The sequence below is a fragment of the Bemisia tabaci genome, chromosome 6, assembly GCF_918797505.1.
Source record: "Bemisia tabaci chromosome 6, PGI_BMITA_v3".
NCBI classification, from domain to species: Eukaryota; Metazoa; Arthropoda; class Insecta; order Hemiptera; family Aleyrodidae; genus Bemisia; species Bemisia tabaci.
The window spans coordinates 47,964,040-47,989,734 of record NC_092798.1 but is presented as its reverse complement, the minus strand read 5'-3'; the positions used below and the strand labels follow the sequence as shown (position 1 = coordinate 47,989,734).

The 25,695-nt window shown below is 40.5% G+C and overlaps 1 protein-coding gene across 1 annotated transcript in view; it reads left to right on the top strand.

Annotated features, from left to right (window-relative positions):
• Positions 1 to 1,263: 1,263 nt before the first annotated feature.
• Nox (NADPH oxidase) overlaps positions 1,264 to 25,695 on the top strand; it is a 192,476-nt gene continuing 168,044 nt past the window's right edge. The window contains exons 1-2 of the mRNA XM_072301759.1: positions 1,264 to 1,311; positions 5,276 to 6,120. Of these exons, the coding sequence (XP_072157860.1) occupies positions 5,413 to 6,120 (708 nt within the window). The 5' untranslated portion in view covers positions 1,264 to 1,311; positions 5,276 to 5,412. The remainder of the gene's footprint in view (positions 1,312 to 5,275; positions 6,121 to 25,695) is intronic.

Here is a 25,695-nt window from a genome sequence, read left to right as displayed (position 1 = left end):
TAATGCCTCCTTAAGAGTAATTTTTATTTTAGTGTATGGACTATTTATCTCTATAATACTGATTAACCGTCGGCTTATAGTAAATTTTAGTTTGATAGTTCTGTCTTGAAACATTTCAGTAAATTTTTAGGAGCACTTGTTTTTCTCCTTCTTTTTCTCCCTTCCCCCCTTTTCACCCTTTTTTTCGCCCGAGGGGTTGAGGAGGCATGTGGAACACCCCCCTCCTGGATCCGCCACTGGCCTCAACTTTGAGAGCTTTTTTTTGAGTTGGGGAATTCGTTTTCGAGAAAACTAGTGACACCATCTTTATTCTCGGGAAACTTGAAACGCGAAAAAGTATTTACAGCGGAAATCCCTGGGGCACGCAGAAAATTTACCGTTCGGATCCAATTGGACATAAGGATAATCTAGAGTCCCTTCCCTTGACATCTACCCTTTTTCAAAGCACTAATTTCTACATCCTCGTCGAGTTTCGACCATTGTTTGAACTTTGTGAAACTCCCGGAAAATGAATTCTCCCCTGAACTAGAGTCCCTTTATACTGAGAGTCAAGACAATGTGAATCCATTTCTGATTGGTTCCCGTATTTTAGGCCTTCACAGTGTCACAAACGGGAATAAAGATTACATTTTCACCGATTGCAAAGATTATAATCTGGAATGGATCAGGGAATTACGGGTTCGGCAAGGAACACACGGAATGAGAGAAGGACCGGAGAAAGGAATTCAAGAATGGGCCGATCAAAGATTACAAAGAACGTTCAATTTCTGTAATCTTTATTCTTGTTTGTGACTCCATGAGGGGTGTTGTCTTGACTCTCAGTATAAAGGGACTCTAGGATAATCCGGAGGGTGACGTCACAATACGCGGGGCGCGGGGAGGAAGGCCAGCTCCGGGCGGCCCGGCCGGGAGCCCGAGCGGGGAAACTGGAGCGATGAAAGTGAATTTTTCGTGCGGAGGTCGCGGTCCACTGTCTCTGGGGTGGGGGCGGGGGGGGGATGGGGGGCCGGGGCCGCTATGGCGTCAAGTGCGTGCCCGTGCGGGGTCCTTGGGGGCGCCGTGGAGCCGGGGCACGGGACTCCCCGCCCGGGCGCGAGATGCGCGAGGGAGCGAGTGGATGTCTGAGGCTGAATGGACCGCGAATAAGAGCGAACGCTGGCTCGTGACGTAACTCGAGAGCGACTCCTCGTCGAGGAGATCCTTCTGGGCTCAGCCGCTGCCGCTGGAGCCCTCGACCTCCTACATCAGTCAGAACGTGGTCTTGTCTCATGTGCGTCTTGGGCATCCGCTCATCCTACTCTTTCGGATAACGTTCGTGGGTTTTACTCCCCTATTTTCATCCTTTTCCAACCCTCTCTTCTCCCTCCTCCCTCCTATTATCCTCATTTCGTCTTTCATTTTTTTCTCATTTTTCTCCCCTTTTCCTCCCCCTTTCCTCCCCCTTTCATCCCCCTTCCATCCCCCTTTCATCCCCCTTTCCTCCCATTTTCCTCCTATATTCCTTTCATTTTCACCCCTTTTCCTTTTTATTTCCTCCCCCTTCCTTCCTCTTTCCCACCTCTTTCCCTTCTCTTTTCATACTGTTTTTCTCCTCCCTCCCTCTCTTTTCCTCCTCTTTTCCTCCCCTTTTCTTCGCTTCTTTCCTCTTTTTTGCTCATATCGTGTGGCGTTTTGCCTCCTTTTTCCTTTCTTTTTCTTTCCCTTTTTCTACCTTTCCCCCCTCATTTCCCCTATTTCCCTCCTCCTTTTCCTTTATTAAGATCTTGCTTCCCCTTTCCTCCTCTTTTGATCTTCCTTTATCGCCGTTTTGCTTTTCTTTTACTCCCTTTTGCTCACCTTTTCCTTTCTTTTTTCAATTTTCTTAAAACTTTTGCTTTTAATTCCTCCCTTTCAACCCATCATCTTTCCCTTTTATTCTTAATTTCTTCCTCTCCTATTTTTTCCCTCCCCTTTGTCTTTCCTTTTCTCCTCGTCTTTGCCTCCTTTTTTCTAAATTCCACACATTTTTCTCCCATTTACCTACCTTTTCTTCTTCCCCAGTCTGTATACGACTTAAACGTATAATTAGATGTCTCTTCGCATTTCATGTGCATTCCTCATTTAATCCTAACCACCCAGCTTGCTAAGCCAATCAACGTCTCATTCAATTATCACCTAATTACTCAAAACGTTTTTAATCCGTTCACTCATACATTCATCAATTATTCATGTTATAATTTTTCTCTCACCAAATATCATCCAGTGATTTAAGGCATTTTGTAGTGCTTAAGTGGTCTGCTTCGCGTGTCCCACACGGCTTGGGTTTTTTCAAATTATGATTTAATCGACTTAGGGCGCTCGGCGAATTTGATCAATGCTACTCAGAATTAAGGACATTCATCAGTGCGCCTGGTAAATAATCTACCTATCATCATTCATCAAATCAACAACTCATCACTCGTTTAATTCCCCACAAGATTTAGATTCATCCTTAAAACTGTTCGTTATACTTTTCGTGAGTATTTAATATCTGCCGTCCCATCGCTTCGAGTGTCAATCGCACAAACTAGTTTACATCTTTTTCATTGTGTATTATGATCTTCCGCCGCTTGTTTCGTATCACATTTAGTCATGCTACATGTCAAATTTTATTTACAATTTTATCATGCAATCATTTATCAGCTTACAGCAAAGAATACCTTAGAAAGTTATCATTATTGATCATTATTTTCAAGTATGCGTAACCTTTTAGACGACATAAAGGTGGACACAGAAAATATTTGTCTCATTATTGATAATGCACTGGTGTCTAATCCCTTCAATCAGTACCCTGAAAAATCAAGTTATTGGTTTTTGCACCAAAAGCTAAAATAAAATGTATCTGATTTGAAGCATTTACGACCTCTTACCCCTCAGATTCCGCTTCGATTTTTTCCTAAATACAGCCAGAAAAAGCTTTTTCACAATATTTCCATCACATTTGCGTATACTTCTGAACTTATGATAAGCTGTCATTTTGAAGAATTTTTTGTTTAAGTCACCCGGTTAAAATGTAAAGGTCATATACAAGAGATGTGTCGTGGAACGCCAAAAAAGTAGCTGAACGTTAATGTGTTTTAAAACGTGACTTGTGAAACACATGGAACAATGGCAAAAACGCCTGTTTTTTTCATCTTTTGTCAGAATTCACACATTTTCCCTATTTCTCGACTAGCAGTGTAACTTTTAGAGGAACAACTCATGTTATAATTTTCCTGAAAAGTTGAAATACCACACTTGGACGTGTCGCTTTGAAGAAAAATGAGCAAAAAAGCTTCTTAGATGCTGAAAATGAGAAATGGATGCATGAGAAAATATAGTTTGAATATTTTCCGCGTAAAATTTTAAAAATTATCTCTATTTTGACATCTACCTACGCTTCTAAATTATTTAATGCTATGCTCTTTAATTCTAAATTCTCCACTGATTATCCATGGAAATTCCTTTGATCATTTATACAAATTTCCGTTGACTTCATTGTGTAACTTAATTGATGCACAATTATTCAAAGTTTATTCTTTTTGACCTATAAAAGAACAAATACTTCAAACAAAAAATTGGAGAGGGTAAAATAATCTCCGATACAATATTGTCCTAAATTTTCACCCAACTCGTGAGAATGAGTTCGTGAGATGCGTTTTCATTTATGGACCAATCAAAATATCTAGCGCCTCACCTGATTATCCGGGTTAGTGTTCTCGATATTTGTCATAACTTTCTTAATAAATCTATTCCCACCATAAATCGGGCGAGAGCGCTCAAATTGTGACCGTGAGCCGAATTCCATTCTTGAGCGTAAAACCCAATTGACATTCGCTCCACGATGAGGCAAGAATGTCTGACGCTCAAAGTTCTGAAAAAAAGTGAATTTCTTCGAGAATATTACGCGTTTACCAATTCGAGACGTGACATACTTCAAGGCTTAGGATGAGAGGAGAAGTTTGACTATTTTCATGCCGGTTAAAGTTACAAAACGAATCGGGTCTCTTTTGGCACCTCGTTGATGGATTTCAAAGAATCTGGCGCTTCTTTTAATGACGTACGACGTAAATGTTTGGAGCAAAAAAATTAGAGGAAAATGTCCCAGTATTTACTGCTCCATATGTCTCTCATTCATGCCGCAGCATTACGAGAGAACGGAATTTTCCTGTGTCTGGCTCTGCGTCTGTCCCATAAAGCCAACTTCCAATTGAATATTTCTGATTTCCAATGTTCAAATGAGACTCAGATGTGCTCTTGAAATTTTTCATCAATATAAACGATTGGAAACAAATTACCTTCTTTTTTTGTTGACTTCATGACTTTGAATTTCAAGCAATTAAGTATACCTGCGTCTTTCATTGGAACTTTCGGTAATTTATCCCTCATGACATTGTTCCTTTGATAGTACATTCATGTTTCGTTTAAAATGCCAATCTCTTAACAATGGCATCTCTATGATTCATCAAAATGTTTCATAATAAAAAGAAAATATGAATGAGACCAAAAAAATGATAGAGTTCACTTTAATAATACCTGAGTTAATACCTCGGAGATGAATCAAACTAGTTTTAAAAATAATAAGTAATTTTTTTCAATTTATCAATTTTTTTTAAATTTTTGCCCTCTTCTTCCTTATAAATAGAATTTTATTTTCATAAGATGACACTGATGGATGATTGTATGACTGAATGTCAGCGCGTGATGATTTTTTCCCCTGTAATTTCTCCTTTCTCAGAATTACTCACTAACTAATCAATCTTCTTCAACGCTAAGCTTCATGTTCACAATGATTTTGTGTCGATATGAAATCAATAAGCTTGCCATAAGCTAATAGCTGACAATATTTTTCACAGTGATATTTATTTTCTCGAAAATCTTTAATCACTAAATCCTCTTTTGCCCTGTCACTCATCTAGGCGATTAGTGACACCTTACGTCACACATCAATACTACCGTGCTAAGGAGAAACGCCGTATGAGCCTTCAGACGTTGCCAAATTTCCCTCAATAAAACCTTAATTTACTGGGAGAATATTGAATTTTTTCTTCAGTTTTTTCAGACGATTTTCTTCGCAATTTCGCATAAAATGTCTGAAAATTTCAAGGAAAAACACGCATAAATTTTCTCAACAAATATTTTTATTCGAGGCAATTTGGCAACTCTTGAATATTCGTACGACGTTCTACCTTAGCGCGGCAGAATACGAGCGTGTCATTCGTTAACAACTCTTTCACTGTAATAATCCTTTTTCTGAATCGAATCCCACTCCCTCCAGCTCCTCATTTTTGATCAAAGTGTGTCACACATCAATGTGCGTGAGTGTTAGTTGAAGTTCCCGAATACAAACTCGGATTTTCAAGCGGGCACAACTCGGATTTCTTTTCATGCGAAACCTCCCCCCGGTGAACTGAGATGGAGGGGACAGACCAGGTGGACGAGGCGACGCGTCGGAGGAGTGAGCGGCGGCTGTCGACGCAGCCACCGGAAGTGAGCGCCGCCAAACCGGAAACGGAAACCGAAGTGCGTCGCAAATCCCTCGGGCTCCTCCGCGACATCACCTCCCAGTGGGCCAGCAAAGAGAGCAAGTACACTCTCAGTGACGACGCTATCGAACCGGAAACGACTCGCGCTGTGACTAGTGCCGGAAATGCCGAAGAATCGAAAAATCCAGTTCGTCCGAAAACACCGGAAACGCCGTCGATGAAACCGGAAACGTCATCGTCGAAACCGGAAACGCCGTCGATGAAACCGGAAACGTCATCGTCGAAACCGGAAACGCCGTCGATGAAAGCGGAAACGTCGTCGATGAAACCGGAAACGGCATCGATGAAAGCGGAAACGGCGATGCCCGCAGCGAGCGTTTCCGGTGAGGGGGCGGAATCGGGGGCGAAAAAACCGGAAACGGGTTCTCTGGCGAAGAGGAGATCGAGTTCGACCCCGGGAACGATCGCGACTGTGCCTCCGCCACCGGCCAGGTTGAAAATGTCGTCCATGGAAGAGGAAAGCATGCGGGAAAGACTGCGATCCATGCTCCTGCGACAGTGTGCCCAGTTTTTGGAAATCGAAGGTGTCAGCACCAAGTTCACCAAGGATAGTTTTCGTCGCTCCTTCCTCAATAAGGTAAGCCATGTTGCATCATACAAGAAAATGACCATCTGTGAGACACTAAGACAGAGACAGGAGACCCTCCACTGGCCTCTTGGCGACAGGTGGAAGCTTTTGCTTTCGGGGATTCAACACTTCCTTATGGACAGTTAAAAAGGCGCAACATTCATCATTCTTTTTTCGGTGGATGATGAGCTTCGGGTGACGTCATGAACTAAACAAGTTTCCCAAACTTCGGTAAGTTTGCAAAACGAAATTGCCAACACGTTGTATAGTCAAGTGGGTAGGTTAACAGTCGAATGTTGAAGTCCCAAAAGTAAAAGCTGCCACCATTGCCAGTGCTTTTCTGCTATGAAAAGAGGGACCTCAAGGCTGTGGCGAGGCGTGAATGGTCGATTATCGATCTGAAGCTATGGCCAAGAATCGATTATTAAGGTATTCGCTGTGAACACCCTGTACATCGATCTTTTTCCATAGGTTTGAATGGCAGATAAATCGATCAATCGCAGAGCACGCCACGCCACTGCCTCAGAGGCTGTCCATGAATCACATAACGTATTTTATGCGGAGGTTTGCGAGTGCGTGACGGGAAGGGGACGGCGTGGATTGCGCCGCCGAGCAAATTCGGCGTGAGGCGCCATTTTTTTGAAATTTTTTGGTTGGTTTGGATACATTTTCAAAAACAAAAAAAGAAAATTTGCGGAATTTTCCTAGATAAAACTGCCTTGCAAAATATGTCACACATGTCAGAGGGTGGAGAGTAGACCTGTGAAAAGGATGCGTCAGGAACTTATGACGGGGTGGCGAGATTTTCAACTCCGAATTTCTGCGCTACGTAAATGGATTCTACTACGCAACAAAGAACAGAGATGTCTGGTTTATCACAGAAACAGTGTATATCATTAGTTTTCGTAAGCAGATAATTGTATTTATGGATGAGGCGGCACTAATGGTTCCTCGCTATGAAATGAAGTTCAATTGATTGGCGGTTTTGTGGGACCAAGAGATTCAAAACCGAGGAATTGGCAGCACTGCTTGCATGATTTTTTGTAACATTATTTTGACACAAGTCGTCGTTTTTCAGAAAAATATACGTAATTTCATTTCAAAATTGAAAAACTGACATAAAATTTGCGATATTTCACTAAAGTATGACTCGACACTTTCTGTCCGAAGTTTTGCTAATTTTCTTTGAGTAGTTAGAAATAATACCTGGAGAGTTTTCAGATAGTAATGCCTCATTGTCTTCTAGTATACATTAATTTTGCAAGTCAAAACATAGCAACGAATTAACCGTATTAACCTTTTTTTTCTAGGTAACGACAAAAAACTTTTTTCATTTTCATTTTTTTTTTTTTTTTTTTTTTTTTTTTTTTTTTTTTTTAATGTAATAGGACATGGTCACCAAATATGTGCACCATTAAAGCAACAAAAGTCAGAAGGCCGCGTCAGACTCGCTTTTTTGTGTTTTTCTGAACTATCACACCGCTTTTGGCATGAGAACCATTGAATGAAAGCCGCGGGGCAAATCTCTGCGAGTCCGGGCGCATTCCAAAGGGAAAACGGTGACTAGAGCATTGCATGTGCACGAACGCTATTGCCGCGGCAAGTAAATGCACCGTGGGCTAGGTCACAAGCAACAGGCATTGATTAATGATGACTCAAACAGTGGATTGCCTCCGATTACGTTCCAAGGATTAGGCTCTCAAACTGTGGACAGGGCCGTTGAAGGTCCTTAAAGTTGCCCGCTCGTTTTTAGGCGGAGCTTTTGCCAAGAGGGAGGAGCCAACGTGGGCGGTGCTACCAAATCAATTACAATCTCTTTTTTGATGTGTGAAGCACTTAGTTTAATGTTCCATCAGAACTCATATTTCGCACTCATCGCGCGGGTCGACCGCCGTGCTTATGATCGAGAAAAAAGAGAAAAACTTCAGTATTGTAAAAATTTAAGTAAAAGCGTCGAGCTGGATCAATACAGCCGTACTAAGGAAAAACGCCGAATGAACATTCAAAATTTGTCAAATTGCCTCGGATAAACCGTTTATTTTGGAAAGAAATTACTCATTTTTGTCTTTGAAATTTTGAGACGTTTTGGATAAATTGCGAACGAATTTTTCTGGAAAAATTGAAGGACAATATCCACAATTTTCCTAGTAAATTGGGTTTTCATTGAAGAAAATATGGCAAAGTTTGAAGGCTCTTACAGCGTTCTTCCTTCGCGAGGCAGAATGAGTAACTAAGGTATTGGCTGCAGAAAGGGCATTTCTTGGTTGCGGTGTTTTGGAATCTCCATTGCTAGTTTATACTTAAGAGCGAAAACTATCTGGTGAATTTTTTAGTTTTCAGAATACTAAAATTGCAAAGAAAATTCAGTAAAAGTTTTAACGAATTCCAAGCATTTCCTTTAATTATAGTGGATCAAACGTTAACGGAACTCCTAAGTTACGAAAACCAATAAATTCCTTTTTGTATCCAACGCTTCAGTTTGCGCCAGAAAATTTTTCTACCGCGAATTTTAGTGTTTGATGAACTGAGTTCGTAGTAAATTGTCTATGTCTTTTAATGATGTACACGGAAAAAAAATAAATTATATTGCTGATTTAACAATTTTGTAGTTCAAAAAGTGTCGAACATGTTTCAATGTAGGTCTAACTAATTTTACAAGAAAAGAGTGCTAATTTGAAACCCTTATTAGAGTAGCTTTCTACGATTGTAAAATGTACATTTGAAACATGTCGAACGTATTTTTTTTAACAATAACGTATTTTTCAATTGTTAAATCAGCAATCCATTTTTTCGGTGAAAAAAATTTGAGAGAAATCTACTAAACATTGACTAAATTTTTGCCACCGTGTGATGTCGTAAGACATTTCCAATCCCTGGTAAAAATTGGCAGTAGAATCCGTGTTCCAAAATACCATAGACCTACAGTCGGCTGTAAGATTTCCAAAAGCTTCTATAGCCGGCTACACAATTTCTTATAGCCTTTTATAGCCGATGGCGATTAAGCAACAGCCAGGCGATAAAGTATATGCTAAACGTTACTAATTACGGATGCTAGGACTGAGTGAGTTTTTGGAATACTGCTCTCTTTTTGGGACGTAGTATCTTGATTTATTTTGCGAGGAATGCTCCGTGCTTTTGATGGATGCCTGTCATTACTAATATATTAGAGCGCCTTCAGTTTCGTATGATACTGTGCAATACCTCTGGTGTGAAATAGTTGCTTCAAGCGCCGTGGCACACGGGCAGTACGAATTGGCGCCTACAAACCTAACAGGGATACTTCACGCGCAATGCGTGAAGTATCCCTGTTAGGTTTGTAGGCGCCAGTGAGTCGCCGCTCTGTTTTGTGTTAAGCTCGAATATTTAATCTGGTGGAGTCAGCGTTATTCAACTCATCATTTTGAAATGTTTGCACATCATGTATGGATTATTCTCATTTTAATTGATGAAAAACAATATGTATTAAGGGAAAATATAATGTGTGTTTTGTAAATATTAACGTGGTTCCGTATCAAACTTAATGATTTCCAAAGTACACGAATTTCTACAAAATTTCTTATAGCCTTTTATAATCGATGGCGAAAAAGCAACAGCCAGGCGATAAAGTGTAAAGCCCGGCGATAGGAACTTTGGCCGGCTGCATAATTTTTTATCGCTTCGTATAGCCCGCCGTATGATTTTCTCCGCATTCTACAGCCAGCTATATGATTTTCTGAAGCTTTCTTTAGCGGGCTATAAGAATTCCTATGGTATTTTGAAACGCAGCTCTTATAGCCAATTTTTACCAGGGATTTCAACTCATGTTTTTCCTAGTAGTTGTACAAATTAAAAATCGAGCTAATTGTAATATCAACAATAAGTTCACTCAGGAGGCCTCATTCAAAAGTTACCGCATATTTACCTTTGTAATTTTATTTAATTAATCAATTGATGGTTACAGAGACGATAAATACAACAAAAAATGATTAATCATGTTTAATAACTTCATTGGAGCACTGAAAAGTTTTTGAAAATATGACGATCATTTCACACGTTTAAAAAAAGTTGCAATCATATGATTTCCTAAACGTGTTTATAATTTTATTAAATTCTGAATAATATCAGAGAAAAAAATTCCGGTGCTATTACATTCGTCTCGCCTACCAGGAAAATTTTCTCGTGACAGGCTTCTTAGTCTGTGTCTCATAATTACCAAGCATGAAAATTCGTTCTCCGGGCCATTTTGATTTTTGAGTAATTAAAGCACTAAAGGCAAACACCTATTTTGAATGAATGATTTTGAAAATTCTATGATTCAATAAATAGTTCTAATTCAAACTATTCCGCTGTTTTCAGCAAAACTAGACCCAACTTCTCACCTGAGTATGTGTTTTAAGTCCAACACGTGACCTTAAATGCTTGCAGAACATTGCATCTACTCAGTCTTGCTGAACATGAAATGATAAGGCCCTTTTTACACGGTTGAGAATACAGTTCGTTGATTTTTAATCACACAGACAATTTTTAGACATCTTTTGAACGAATATTAACAATTTATGAGCATATACAGTACACATATCTTGTCCAGTGGTCCATTTTATAACACGTTTAAAGAAATTCCCGAACCTCACAGCACGTTGTAGTTTGACAAATTTTTGCACACAAAAGCTGACGTAGAGAAACTTAAAAGTACCTTTATAGAGTACTTTTTGGGAGAGAGTATGGGCACTCCAGTGGACTAATTATCTAAACTCGCAGACAACGAAGACATAGGAGGTACATAGCGATTATATTGGTTGAAATCTACCTTCTTTGCCCATTACAACCATCCGCTTCCACCAATAGGATCCCTCCAAAACTCTAAATTAGTACCTTGCCCACTGGTCCATTTTTTTGGTTCCCAAGGAGTTCCATTGAACCCATGGACTGTCCATGCACTCTTTGTAAAGGTACTCTACTGGAAATGAGATGAAATACTCTGTCGCGGATCGTAAGAATACGTTGATAGTTGCATATGCGCGGCTTAGAGAGACACTGCACTGCCGTGCTACGGAAAAACGCCGTATAAACACTCGAGAGTTGCCAAATTTCTCCCGGAGAAAAGTCTATTCTTGTCTGAAGTTTTGAATATTTGTTCCTGAAATTTTTAGAATATTTAGGCGACATTCTGAAAAAAATTGTCTGAGAAATTTGAAAACAAATATTTAAAACTTTTCCTGCAAATTAGTGTTTTTTCACAGGAAATTTGGCAACGCCTGAAGGCCCATACGGCGTTGTTCCTCAGCGCGGCAGCGCACAGGATTGGTGGCCGGGCCGGTCGCGAAAGAAGTGGATGCGAAGCGGTATGAAATTTCTCAACGCGCGAGCGTATTTAACATAATATTTACATTATCTCCGCCTACATACTGTACAATAGATGAGACTAGCAGCGTGCGCGTATAGGAGTCGGCTAATGCACCCAGGCCGGCCGCGCTGAGACTGAGAGCGCGCCGCTAGGATAGTCACACCTTCCAGCCCGGGTCCGTGCTTTATAAGTGCATTTAAAATAAACAAATCGATAAATTAAAACTGGATCGCATTTGCGCCCCGGAATTTCCATCAAATCTCCATCAAACTCCCATCGATGGCGATTAATGATGCGTCCGCATCAAACCGCACCGCGCCGGCCCGCCTGCTTGGCCGCACCGCACATTGGAACAATCCATCCGGGGACCTCGGATATGAAATTCTTGCTCAAATTGAAAATGGAGAATTTGCACATAAAAATTGTATTGCTTCGTCTGAGAGTGCCTAATGATCTGAGTTTGCAGTATTTTTCATAATTTTTTCTGAAATGGGAAATTGGAGGAAAATAGAATTAAAAGCGAGAAAATGTGCCGCCACAAGACGTCCAGTCCCATACAACCAGCCCCAGGCAATCATTGTTTGAGACCATCAAACTCGAGTCGCCTGATCGGGAATCGAACCCAGGACCTCCCAATCATAGAGCTAGCGCTACAACCACTACATCGCAGGAGGCCGACCGAAACTATACATTTTTAGGAGTGCCACCGAAGGGAGGTTTCCCGAATAAACCAGTGGAGCCTTAGGATGTTTGTAGATCTTGAAAACGAAAAACGTCGGGTATTGTCGCGGAATTTTATCAGGTCAGGAAAATCAGGAGGGAGTCTGGGAAGTTGATGAACTTTGAAGCTCAGTGCTCTGAATCACACTTGAAAGGGTAAATAGAGTGATGAGTTCCTATGAGAAATTTCAATTTTAGTCAATATACCTAAAATAAAAAGGCTCGCCGGCTGTTTTTTTTTATTTGCGGTAAAATTCATGCGAAAATCAGTTCATTTTAGTTCCTCGTGTAGGAATTATCGATGCAAAAATTGAAGAATTTTTATTATTTCGGATGGATTCCCCTAGCATGTCCGACATCTCGCGACGGTTCTTTCCACTGCGCGCCGCTCCACTTTGGCGCTAATCTCCCCTGAATTTGCATCGAAATTTTACCCCGGATAATTGACGACCCATCGCTCACAGCCAGTGCTAATGCCGATCCTAGCAACAGATTTAAATGGGATCGGGCTCCCATTAAACGCTGATTAATGATATTGTCGCATGAAATTTGGATGTATTTATGCTAAAAGGAAATATGTGCCTCTGAACTACGTCAAAAGGAACGATACGCATTGGATTGGCGTTCTTTTGATTTAATTCATTCGTATGCAGTTTCTCTCAGCATAAATACGTCAATTTTAATTACGCTACTTTCCAGCCTTGCTGGTTACATTGTATGAATTTTTCAATCTGGTTGCCGCACCTCTTTGAGTAAAGCACGAGCAAAGCGCAAAAACGGTTTAGCTCGAGTCATCAAATAACATTCTGTAAGAATTTGCGGTCAAGTTTTTAGGACTTTATTTCCTACTTTCCTCCGTGCCTCTTACGTCATTTTAACATCATGCGTTTTTCGAGTCCTTTAACATATTTTCATTAATCCTTGAGAGTCCCTGAAATGTTTCAAAACATTTTCAAAGGAATCCTCTGTGAAGATTCTCGATTAAACCATTTACATAGAGTGTTCAAAAAGTAATGCAAGTTTCCGTTTTTTGAGCGAGCGGGAACAGCTAGGTATCAATTTGCGGTTTGTGTGTGCTCAAAGACGGAGTAAATATCCATAAAACAAGACCAAGAAATCAGTCAATTTTTTACCTACAGAACTGTTCTTGGTCTTGTTATATAGGTATTTACTCTATCTTTGAGCACACACAAACCGCAAATTGATAGCTGTTTCCGCTTGCTTAAAAAACGAAAACGTGCATTACTTTTTGAAGACCCTATGTACAACTCCCTGAAAAGTCCCTGATTTTGCACAGAGGGAGAAGATTTGCATGTTAAGGCATTTTTGAAGTCCTCTAAAATTGATTCATTGCCCTTTAATCCTTAGATGCCCAAGCCGGGTCATATTACGAGCAGGGTCGTAACACGAGCTTTCGATATGGGTCCACAAATACATCGTAAAAAAAAGAATCAGGCATAAAATTGAAAAAAAAAAATCGAGTGTCAACACAGCCGAAGACAGAAGGGACGCATTCGGGCATCGTTCATTTAGTTTCCCCCAATCTGAGCGAGATCTTATTGACAGCATAACAGCATAAAGCGGAACTTTGCGAGGTCGCGCCTCACGCCATAGCGCCTTCAATTTTGCAGATGCAGCATGGACATCCATCAAGCACGAATAGTTGTATCTCTGCGCCGTCACCATCGCGCATTTTTTCCCTTACCCTATTTCCATGTTGTTTCGGCAACGTTTGTCTTATTTGTAGTAGTGCTTCAAGGACTACGTTGGCAACACAGTTGAAGGCAGGAATGACCCAATCGGGCTTCGTTTCTGAAGTTCAGTTTTTGTGCCAATTTACGGTCTGCCAAATTTTTCCGCGCTACCGTGCACCGTGCTATACGGAAGAATGTCACATGAACATTCAAACGTCGCTAAGTTTCTCAGAGTAAAATATTTATTTTTCAGGAAACTAGTAAATATTTTCTCCGGCAATTATTAGATACACCACATGAAATTGTGAATAAAATTTGCGTGAAAATTCAAGTAAAAAATTTCCTAAAGTTTCCTGGAAAATTCTTATGGAACTAAACACAATGGGCCTGTTGTAAACTTTTGCTAGAGCAAAACTAAGAGTTGTTTCCTGCAGATAATGCCCCAAAAATCACGATGAGCGCATCGGCAAAGTCTGAAATGCACTCATAACTTCACAATCTGCGTAAGATATTTGCGGTTTTTTGAGCTTCCCGCTTCGGAAACGACACTACGGTACAGGTGAACATTTTGTTAGAGGAGTCGTTCCATTGGCGACAATACTCATCATGGCCGACGCCAGTCCGCCAAAACACGTGTGATGGGACGAGATAACACCTGAACAGGATTAAACCATAACAATCGGCGTGTTTACGTTCATATTTTCCTCGCCCGCCTTAATTGACCTTGAACTCTCCTCGAATTACGTGAGGAACTGCGCAAGCGTCGGCCATGATGATTATTGCCGACGATGGAGCGACTCCTCTAACAAAATGTTCACCTGTGCAGTAGTATCGTTTTTGAAGCGGGAAGCTCAAAATAACGCAAATTTCTTACGCAGATTGTGAATTTATGAGTGCATTTCAGACTTTGCCGATGCGCTCATCGTGATTTTTGAGGCATTATCTATAGGAAACAACTCTTCATTCTGCTCTAGCAAAAGTTTGCAACAGGCCCATTTGGCAAAGTCTAACGGTCCATGCGTTGTTTTGACTGCGAGCATGGGAGCATGGCGACACGTCTGCCAATTCGTCGCTCTTCTGACGTAAGGGTGTATCTCAATTTCTGCATGAGCCCCAAAAAGCATAGATTTATATGTAAAACACGGCTCACATGAAAACTGAAATATGCCCTTACGTCAGAGGGGCGACGAATTATACAGTGTCGTCGCCGTTTGAGCCTCCAAAACCGCCTTCCTCGACATATACCGTCGTTTTTTAGACAAAAGAACGTAACTCCATTTAGATGTTGCAAAATTAACTCAAAATAATCAATTTCTCAGATGGATATGGCCTTACAATTTTGACTCAAAATGTTCCTGATTTTTTCGTATAGTTAGAGAAAACTATCAGAGAAATTTAAATCAAAACCCCCAACACTTTTCGAGGAAAATTCCGTATTGCGCGTGGAAATTTTGCAACGTTGAAGTGTAGTTACGTTCTTTTGTCTGGTGTCTGGGAAGCGAGGATTTGGAACTCGAGACTCGTGGCCGCAGCCGGTCTGGCCGGTGACTTGGCGCGAGGCAAATTAGACCGAAAAACAAGTTTTTTTTCTCCCTGATTAAATGTTGATGAAACGTTTTCATCGCACTTGGTCTCATCGCTTTTTGGATCGAGGGTTTCTTTCGGCGAAAGAATTCGATAATGGCTCGGATGCGTGGAGGCTCGCGCACGGGCAGCTGGGTCGAGATTTATGTGAGAATGATCTCTAAAAAATGACCGAAAAGAGAAACTGGCAACGCAAAAGTGTTACCAGTTTCTCTCCGTCATCAAATTTTGCACTGCGTTTTTGACAAATGCAAAGAATGGAGCACTGGGAAAAAACACATTGGATCTAGAGTCCAGACTCTTGATAACATTGACAAGAAAAAGGACTCTTGATTCAATCGGATTTAAGCTTACATCGAAAGGAAATCCGCTCAAATTAAGAGGCTTGGTTCTTGATTTAAGCTTAAATCTGATTGAATCAAGATTACTTTTTCTTGTCGATGTTTTTAAGAGTCTGGACTCTAGATCCAATGTGTTTTTTTTCCAGTGAGAGAAAAAAACAGAAGATTAAAAAGATGGAAATGGCTGTAGATGATCTGGAGCACCTCAATGAAACGTGAGCCTTTAGATTTTTTCCATTCAAAGTTATAGGACGTCGATCTTTGAAAAAGACTGAATCGTTATAGTGCCGCCAAAAATTGAGCAAAATTTGCTCCCCAGTATGTCCTACGTGACCATCGAGTTTTTTTTTTTTTTTTCCCTCTCCAAAAAACGAGATTCATGAAAAAGTAAGTAAAAATATTACAGGAAAGATGCAAAAATGGCAACTGTAAAAACGAACAGGAGCGATAAATATCGGTTTACAAGGGAAACATTTGAGGAAATCAACACTTATTTTAAATATAGCATCGCTGTGTAGCTAGTGGCAGTCACGCAGGTGATCAAGGGAGATGAGAGAAGAGCCCCGCGAATCTTCCAAGGGGCAATTCTGTACAGGCAGCCAATTTAAGTTAACAATCAAAATGCAATCAATCAAATAAGATTACTTGAAAAATAAAAGAATTTAACACAGTAAATAGATTTGTCATCTATTACTAGAGATACCAAAACAATATGTTTTTCTTTCGTATTTACGCTTTTAAGAAAAGAATTAACTAAACGAAAACGCATATATGAATTTCATGGATTCGAAGCAACATTGTGAAGGTATAGCTTTTGAAATATTCAGCACGAAGAAAGTTTCACCCTTTCCTGCGATTTTAAAACATTTCTTTTATGTTGTTTCTGAAACTTTCCGAATGTCCAGTCATTAATGTATCGAGGGCGGTCTATGATCTATCAGAAGTACTTACATCCATCTTGAGACCATTTCGACAACTGACGATTTTGCGGGACGAGGGAAACATCTCGCCTCTTTTTTGTAATTTTGAGGTTAGACATACAATTTATTTTTAAACATTACAGCATCATCACAGGGCTCCCATGCAGAATTGAAAAAAAAAAAAAAACTAATAACACCAGCTTGCGTATTTTATACCTTAGAGTTCAGCGAAGCCGTTAGCTCATTTTCGTCAAAACTGTCAGTTAGGTGGTTTTGTTCCTTAGCCCTAGTCATGAGTCCGGATGAGTTCCGATGCCCACAGCGGAAACTAGTAGTTGTGGGTAATGTTGTGTGTTATACGTTACACGGTCAGGGTAACCTTATCAGCGTATCAATAAGACAAACGGTTGTGCCCGTGTAATTGTGCTAAGAGGAATGAGAGAGGGAGAACGAAAGAGTGGGGGGAGAGAGGGGAGGGGGAGGGAGAGGGAGATGGCCTCTGGCGCGGTTGTCTCAGCTCCTCACCACGGCTGTGGCGTTGAAGAACCGCTCAAAAAACTAGGTTAGTTGGTCCACGGCTGATCTCTATAATTACATATTGGACATAATAAGCGGTATTCTATTATGAATTGCTTTTCGCGTCGCTTTACATGCGAATCCTCCCCCCTCCGCGGCGGCGGCGCGGCGCGGCGAAAAAATGAGAAAATAAAAAATAAAGCGCGAGACAAGGCAAGGGCAGCGAGAACGGGCGGTACGGGCGGATCGGCGAATAGCGAACCTTTCGCGGGAGCAGCAAGGACTTGACTCGACGACGTGCCTTAAGGCAAAGGACGGCCTGCCGCGCGCCCCGCCGCCGCGCTGCCTGAATTTCAGGCTCGCGCTCGCAACTGCTCCTTGTCAATGTATCAATGTTGAGAAACATGAGGTGCACGGATTCTGCCGTGCTTTTGCGCTGACTCTAAGAAATAAAGGTTCGGCCACAGGGACTCAACTTCGGTTCAATAGATCGTATTCGATACATCAAACGGTTGAGATTGTATCGATATCGATTGGTTCAAAACATAAAGATAGCCTCAAAAGTAAATTCAGAAATCTGAGAGAACGGATCTTTTGTAACAGATTTTTTATTCTTTTGAGTACCAAATGTCAATGCAACGTGAAATTGTCAGGAAATTTCTCATTTTCAGCTTTTCCAATGAAAATCCTTTAAGTTTGGTTTGAGGTTATGTTCTATTGTTTTGAATCAAACGATACATCGAACCGTTATCGAATACGGTCTATTCTGCCGTATGAGCCCTCGGGTTTTGCCAAATTTCTCCATCGATAAAATACAAATTTTAGGGAAACTTCTGAATAATTTTCTTCACTGAAAAACAAACTCCGGCCGTGGGAGCCGTACTTACGGGCTGTATAGACATACCGTCCGTGTTCCGGGCTCAGCGGCCGAAAGTTCCCACACGGAGAAAAAAACTTCGTGCATGGGATCCGAAAGTGAGGTCATATGGATCTCTGAAGTTTTCAGATTACGCATCCGAAAACTTGAGGTCGAGCAGCCGAAGTTCGTGTCAGACATCGAGGCACTTCGGTATGTACCGGAGTACTTTAGATGTCTGACCCGAACTTCGGCAGCTGGACCTCAAGTTTTTAGATACGTGATCCGAAAACTTCAGAGATCTATATGACCTCAACTTCGGGTCCCACGCACTAAGTTTTTTCTCTCCGTGCGGCGTAGCACCCGGAGTAATCGATGCTACGGTTCGAGCAACTAGAACTGTCGGACTTTGAGCCCGGAACGGATGGTATGTCTGTACACCCCATAACTTTTTTTTTTTAGTGTTCCAATTTTTCAGAGTCTTCACGGAAATTAAAGTGTTGGAGGTTATTCTCTAAAATTGTGGTGCGACTCTAATTTCTTGCATGATTTGGGGATTTCTAATTATTAAGCATAGTAGTACCGCAACATTCGGGTTAGTAACCTGAGTCGTTGGGGCACTGCCACAATTCGTTGGAAATGCTCATATCATCCAACAACCCTTGCCTCTTTTTCCCTGCACTGAAAAAAAAATTGCTATTATCAACACAAAATTAGTTAAAAAAGGTGACAAATCATCAAAATAGTTAAATCAACACGCCACCTAAATGAAGAAAACCGGGTTGATTTAACTATTTTGAGGATTTGTCACCTTTTTCAACTAATTCTGTGTTGATAATAGCAATTTTTTTTTCAGTGTGTGTTTCATTCGCAGTTGAATCAATAGTAACTGACAATTTCAAGGAAGGATGCTTATAAATTTAATCAAAAATAAATATTTTACCACGATAATTTGGCAACCTTCGGATGTTCATACTGGTGTTTTCTTCAGCACGGCACCATACCGCTAGTGCCACGTCACAGAATAGCAATGAATATTGATTTTTTACTCATTAGTGCTATTGAAAAGAGTCATTGTGGTTTGAGTCCCGTTCGATTTAATAGAAAATCCCTGAGGTGATGTCACGAATGATAGCTTCTGTATTGAGCAACAAAGGTATTAGGTTATGAGAATACGCTTTCCGTCCGTAAATCAAATTTCGGTACCCAAGATCAAAAGTTCTGGTCACCTAAACCGAAAAAGGTGCATGTTCAGTATGTTTGCAGTTTTTTTCTCAATTTTTAACTTCATCCCTTACTGTACAATACGTCGTTTCCTAAGGGAACTCAATTGAATTCCAGTCATGTCCAGGCAGTTATGCTGGTGTGGACATGTGCAAAGAATGTCGGAGGAGAGGTTATGCCCAAACAAGTTTTGGATTTGGTACCACCTGGGAAAAGGCGACGGGGACGTCCCGTAAAGGGTTAGCGGCAGGGCGTTGACGAAGAGATGTTGCGGTGTCAGTTGCCCGATAACCTCTGGGAAGACAGGCATATGTGGCGTTTGGGTGTCGTAGAACGCCAGAGTGCGTTGTAAAGCGACTTTTTATATAATTGAATTCCAAAATTGCGAAACTTCCACTTAAAGACTGTATTTTTACTTGGATATTTTTAAGCAATTCTAACCAAAACTTTCAGTGATTTTTCTTCCCTTCACAGGTATAAGTCCATAATATTTTGGACGTAAATTGCACGGTCATTTTCTTGTAAAAATTTAAAAAGTCTGAGTAAATATGTCCCGGTCTCGGTAGAAAGTTAAGTCCTTTCGTCTGGGAAACGATAAATACTGTTGCACTACGAAAAGCGCTGTCGGAGTCTTCAGACGCGACTGGACTCTGATAAAATGGGGGATTAGCCATTTAGATTTCTTACGGAACAGGAAAACAAGAAGGAATCGAGACGGAGAGAGGAAGACGAGGTAAAGAAAGAAAAATAAACAAACACGAATGAAATGCTAAATATGTGACACATATTGTGTGACACATATTTAGCATTTTAGCTTCCAGCATCATTATCATGATTTATGAGCGCCTCTATATAATTTGCGTTTTTTCCTTTTCAACGTATTGACAGTTTCTTCATACCGTTCCACTATTGGTCGCCCCTCTTACGTAAGGGCGTGTCTCGATTTCCACGTAAGCCCAGTTTTACATATGAGTCTATGATTTCTGAGGCTCATACGAAAATCGAAATGCTCCCTTCCTCCAAAGGAACGACTTATTCGCTTACGGTGAATTCTCGACTACTTTCTTACCTCAGCGTTTAAGTCTCTGAATGAATGAATATTCATATATAATTTAAGGAGCTTGAGATGTCTAAATCGAGAATTTGAAAATGGAAATAGTCTGTTTGACAGTGAAGTGCAGTCACGTGGTTTATGAAACTTAGCTATATGGATGCATTTATGCCAAAAGGAACTATGTTACACACAAACCCCATGCACATAGTTCTTTTTAGCATAAAAACGTCCATAAATTGTCGTGCTGCAGAAAAACGCCTTGAAGATTGATGGACAACGAACAGACGCACGCCGTCCGGCTTATTATGACGGAAATATCTTGAAAATGTATGCAAATTAATTTGTGATTTTTTTTTTTTTTTTTTTTTAACGGAATCTTATTCAAAATATAATGTAACACGACAAATTGCGAAGAGAAATATTATTTGAATATAAATATAGGGTAGGATAAATTTGGTACCTCTCGAATGCGCACACGACATTCTTTCCTAGCACGAAATTATGATTAAATGCCTGGAATCTGTGGTTTAGCTTTTAAAACTACTGCGTTAAGAAATCTAATAATATTGACATACTGGCAAGTATTCTTTGAGACTGTGGAAACTTTGAGTGTTTGATTGTCTCAGAATCATCACATAACACTTGAATTCAAATCTTTTAAACGGAATGTTAACTCTATCACCTGTCTCCTAAAGTTCATTTGACCGACTATATTCGATTTTAACCAGGCGTCAGATGAAAAATGCAGAAATTAGAAAGAAAATTTAAAAAGAAATAAATAGTAAATGTTGCACTCCTGTTGAAAATGAGCAGCATTTCCTTTAGATCACTTAATTTAAGATTTTTTTCATCCTATTGTTCCTTGCATGCGCGTCAGCCACACGAATTTAAATAAGAAGTCTCAATCCACGTGAACGCCGAGCATAATTATATGTATTTTTCTACCGTCTATGGCCTCTGATTACCTGACTATTAAGTTCTGGGAAAAAAACGGAAACATGTAATTTTTCGTGCGTCTCAATTCCAGCTCTCAGCTTTTTGAACCAAAAACAATATGTAATGATACATTACGGACCTTTCATCGCTACACTATCGGCGTGATATATCGCTTTTCAGTAGTGCGTACCCTCCGAAAGCGGCAATTTAGGATAATTTTTTTCCGTTCGATCGTCATTGGTTTACCTCCGGTGGTAACTTGTCAGGTTTGATTGTTAGTTTACTTTCATTGCAGCATCGCATTATTCATATTTGATAAGTAATAATCATTTATGCGATGATCAAATGGGACTAAAATATAGCTATACAAAGCTCACGGGTGGATACTTCTCAACTTTTTTTGAGTTTTTTCTTTTGTATGACATTTTAGGTAGAACACCCTTAATCAAAGATGATATTTTAGATCTTGACATAGGGTCTCATTAGCGATATGCATAATTTTACTTTAAAATTTTATTATATCAATTAAAGCACAGTAGGTTCACAAAAACGAATTTCTTGTTTCATTCAAGACCCATATCTATCGGTCGTCAGGCTAGAGCGGTCGATACAACGTAGCCTCTACTGAATAATTTACTCCTGCTCCGCACCAGTAGTTGTCATCTTATTCAACGTCGGTCGCAAAAAAGGCAAAGACCAGTGTTATACTTTTCTGTTAAGATTGATGAACGAATAGTTAGTTTAATGGTAATCTTGTGTACGATTAGATAAATCCCGCGGAAACACAGATTGTGATCCTTAGACATAGCTGGTGGTGCAGTGAGGGACAAAGTTTCATAATTTGAACAGCAATACGATAAGTAACCGACCGTTGTCTCATTCGACCAAATTCCCAGACTTAATCGAATTTCACGGAGAAAGAAAGAATAGCGATGAGTTCCGGACTGAAGAGTGCTCCTAAAGAAATTGAATAGTCGAATTTGTAGACTTTTAATTTTATTTTAAAATTTAACACTGGCTACTAGATTTTATGAGGAATGTAATTTGGAATGTGTTTTGTGGTTTGAGGAGTTTAGTACCCCATTCTTTTTGTGCTTATGATCCGTTTCGTTTGAACGTTTTGTCAGGTACTCTATCGTGCGCAGGACAATACTCTGTAAATCCAATCAGGACTTTGCAATGTTTTTTCATACATACTGTTCCTATACGAGAAAACCTGATTACTATGATGCTTCATTTTGTACTTATGAATTCTCAATGGTCTGTCACACTTACTTCAGAATTAAGAGGGATCGTAGGTTTCTCGGCAGTAAAACATTTTGTCAGTAAACAGCTAGGAAAATCTAAAATGGAGTTGCGGCCTTTTTACTGAGGACGGCAGTATACTTGAACCAAAAGCACTTTAAAAAATCGAAAGGTTGGTTCATGGCATATAATTTGCACTGGGAAAAAAACACATTGGATCTAGAGTCCAGACTCTTAAAAACATCGACAAGAAAAAGTACTCTTGATTCAATCAGAATCTAGCTTAAATCAAGAACCAAGCCTCTTAATTTAAGCGGATTTCGTTTTGATTCAAGCAAAAATCCGATTGAATCAGGAGTATTTTTTCTTGTCAATGTTTTCAAGAGTCTGGACTCTAGATCAAATGTGTTTTTTTCCAGTGTGTTACACAAACCGAATATTGCGACTATTATTATAGCACTGTGTTCCGAGTCTTATGATCGAAGCTTTTTCCGAGTGTGTCTACGAGAAGTGCACGCGCAAGCAAAACTGCTACCGGATCCAAACTGCATGCTAATCCACTGTCAGGGGCAGCATGAAATATTTTCTCGATTCCGTCTTAATTAGGGCCCGAGTTTTTTCGGTGGAGCGAACCAAAAAGCACTTAATTTGGGGCACTGACGCTGGGTTCTAGCGCCTTGGACTCCGTCACTCGCTCGACATGATTAAGGAGCGTACGTCGCACGTCCAATTAAAGTGTCTCCAAACTCATTTTTTCCCCTGCTCTCCGCCCCGGGCGCTTTTTTCAGTTAGCCACCACAAGCTTATCTTGCGGTCCACGTTGCAGCCGCAGCGTTCCATTCATGCGATTCGGTAAACACTCCTGTACTATAGAAAAAAACACCGTATAAAGTTTCGCACGTTGTCAAATCTCATCGCTAAGGGACAACTTTCTGGACGATTAGTGAATGTTCTTCTTCCACTAAGGGGGTCGTTTAAGTATTAAGTAACGCGCTTGGGGGAGGGGGGTTTGAGCCAGCGTTACGGCGCGTTACAGGGGGGAGGGGGGTTAAACCCAGCGTCATGTAACAAATCAGAGCCGAGGGAAACAAACTTTGAAAAGACGTGCAAAAAATTGAAAATCCTGCCCTTTCCGAAGGAAATCTTTTGAAATTTAGGAGGTAGGTTGGGTTAGCGATGCAAAATTCCAAGGGGGCTACGTTACGAGTACGTTACAGTGGTAAATGGGGAGGGGGGGGTAAAAGAATCGGAAGAAGTGCGTTACGTAATACACACACATGTGTGTGATGGAACTCCTAGTGGAGAACATTCGCAATTCACCCAGAATTAGAGCCGGATTCGTCATGTAGGATTGTAGGTGCCTAAAGTGCGCTCCTAGGGACCCCTATCACGAGGTTTTATCCTCTCTCTCACAACATTAAGTTTTTAATATTATAGTGTTTCCTCTCCATTTTTAAACTTCTGCAAATAAGTCCAAAAGAGGCCCTATTATCTCCTTGCCCTGACAATTTGTACCATAAAACGCAAGAGACAGAGGCCTTTGAAAGTTTACCTAAAAAGGTAACCAATATCTTTCTCTATGGTAAGTTCACCAACCATAGAGGAAAAGAGCCCACATCACAGAATTCGCCGATTGGCCCAAAAATCCTAAATCCAAAATCGAATATTTTATCACGGGACTCTGGCAACACCGGGACGGTGATATGACGTTCTTCCCGAGCGCGGGAGAACAGGTTGGTCACCAGATGTTTATCTGGTGGATTGTGTTGCTGTTGCTTTTGTTCGTTGGTTGATGAAAGAGCGGAGCTCACCAATCATCCGGGCCCGCGACCGCCCTGGCTACCGCTCGCTACTGCCACCAGACTGCCGTACAAAGTAAAACCGCTAATCTCATATGGAAATCAACGGCACATTTGCTGTTTTTCCTAAGCACGCCACAAGCGAGCTCAGTGCCACCGAGCTACCTCGCGCTGACACTCAGTAAATTATAAATTTTCGATCGCGATCGGAGCTCCATATGGATTTATTCTCCCACCGTCGTCGCGATGTGGCGCATCGATATTGAAACCGCACTCGGATACTTATCGCTTATCCAATCGAGTTTCTTTTTTTTAAAGTATAGCGTCTAAGTTTTAATTATTCTTATCATTCAATTTATCTATTTTTTTGCAACTTGGACGTGATTTTTTATCGTAATTTGATTGAAGATTAAAGTTCCTCTAAATTAGTAGAAAATGATCGAAGCTGGTTTTTTTTTGGCATCTTATCGACGCTGAAACTTCCAAACCACGTTTCTCGGTTTGCTACGTTGCAGGCTTATTGTCATACTTTATTTTTTAATATTAAGCTACTCAACGTCATTTCTTGAAATCCTCTCTGATCTTCTCTCTCTGTACGAAGAAAACTCTGTGGAAACCTCAATGAATGATATTGATTTGTTCTCCTTCAAAAAAATAATTAAATTCGGAACGGAGATTTTTAAACACTGCGAACAGGATACGTGGTCCGATAGTTTACCCATCGTTATTCAAGAGCATTATTTATGAAGCTTTATTCATGGAGGGGATGGCTCTTTTACCATCGCATTTTAAATTTGAATTTTACTTTAGATCACTTCGATTGATTTTTTTAAAGATAAAGTTACATAAATCTACTGCATCAGGCCGACTTGTTTTGTTCCACCTTCGTCTTCTATTTATGGTGCCCCTTGTAAGTACAATTTTCCCTGGACCAACTTCCAAACTCCATTCCTGAAATTCGGTCTAAACTAACTAAGTGTTAGAATTTCAGAAAAACTTCGGTCATACAAGCCGAATACTTCAGTGGGCGCGGTTTTAGATTCTAAGGAGTGACCTTTCAATCAAGATAATCTGCTACATCAGTCGACGTAAATGAATTCTGAGGAGTCAGAAGGCTGATTATTGAAATTGATAGGCAAAGCGATAGACAAAGAAGACAAACTGAAAATATAGCCATCCCATTGGTTAATGGACAAATGAGAACTAACTGACGGCAACCCACGGGAGACACTGTTGTTAGTCCATCATTTTCCCCTTTGGTCTATAACAACTACCTTTTCAATCATGTCTTTTATGTCTATCGCTTTGTCTATCAATTTCAAAACCAGCCCGCAGTTCCCGAAGAATTTTGATACATGCGGGACATGTTCCA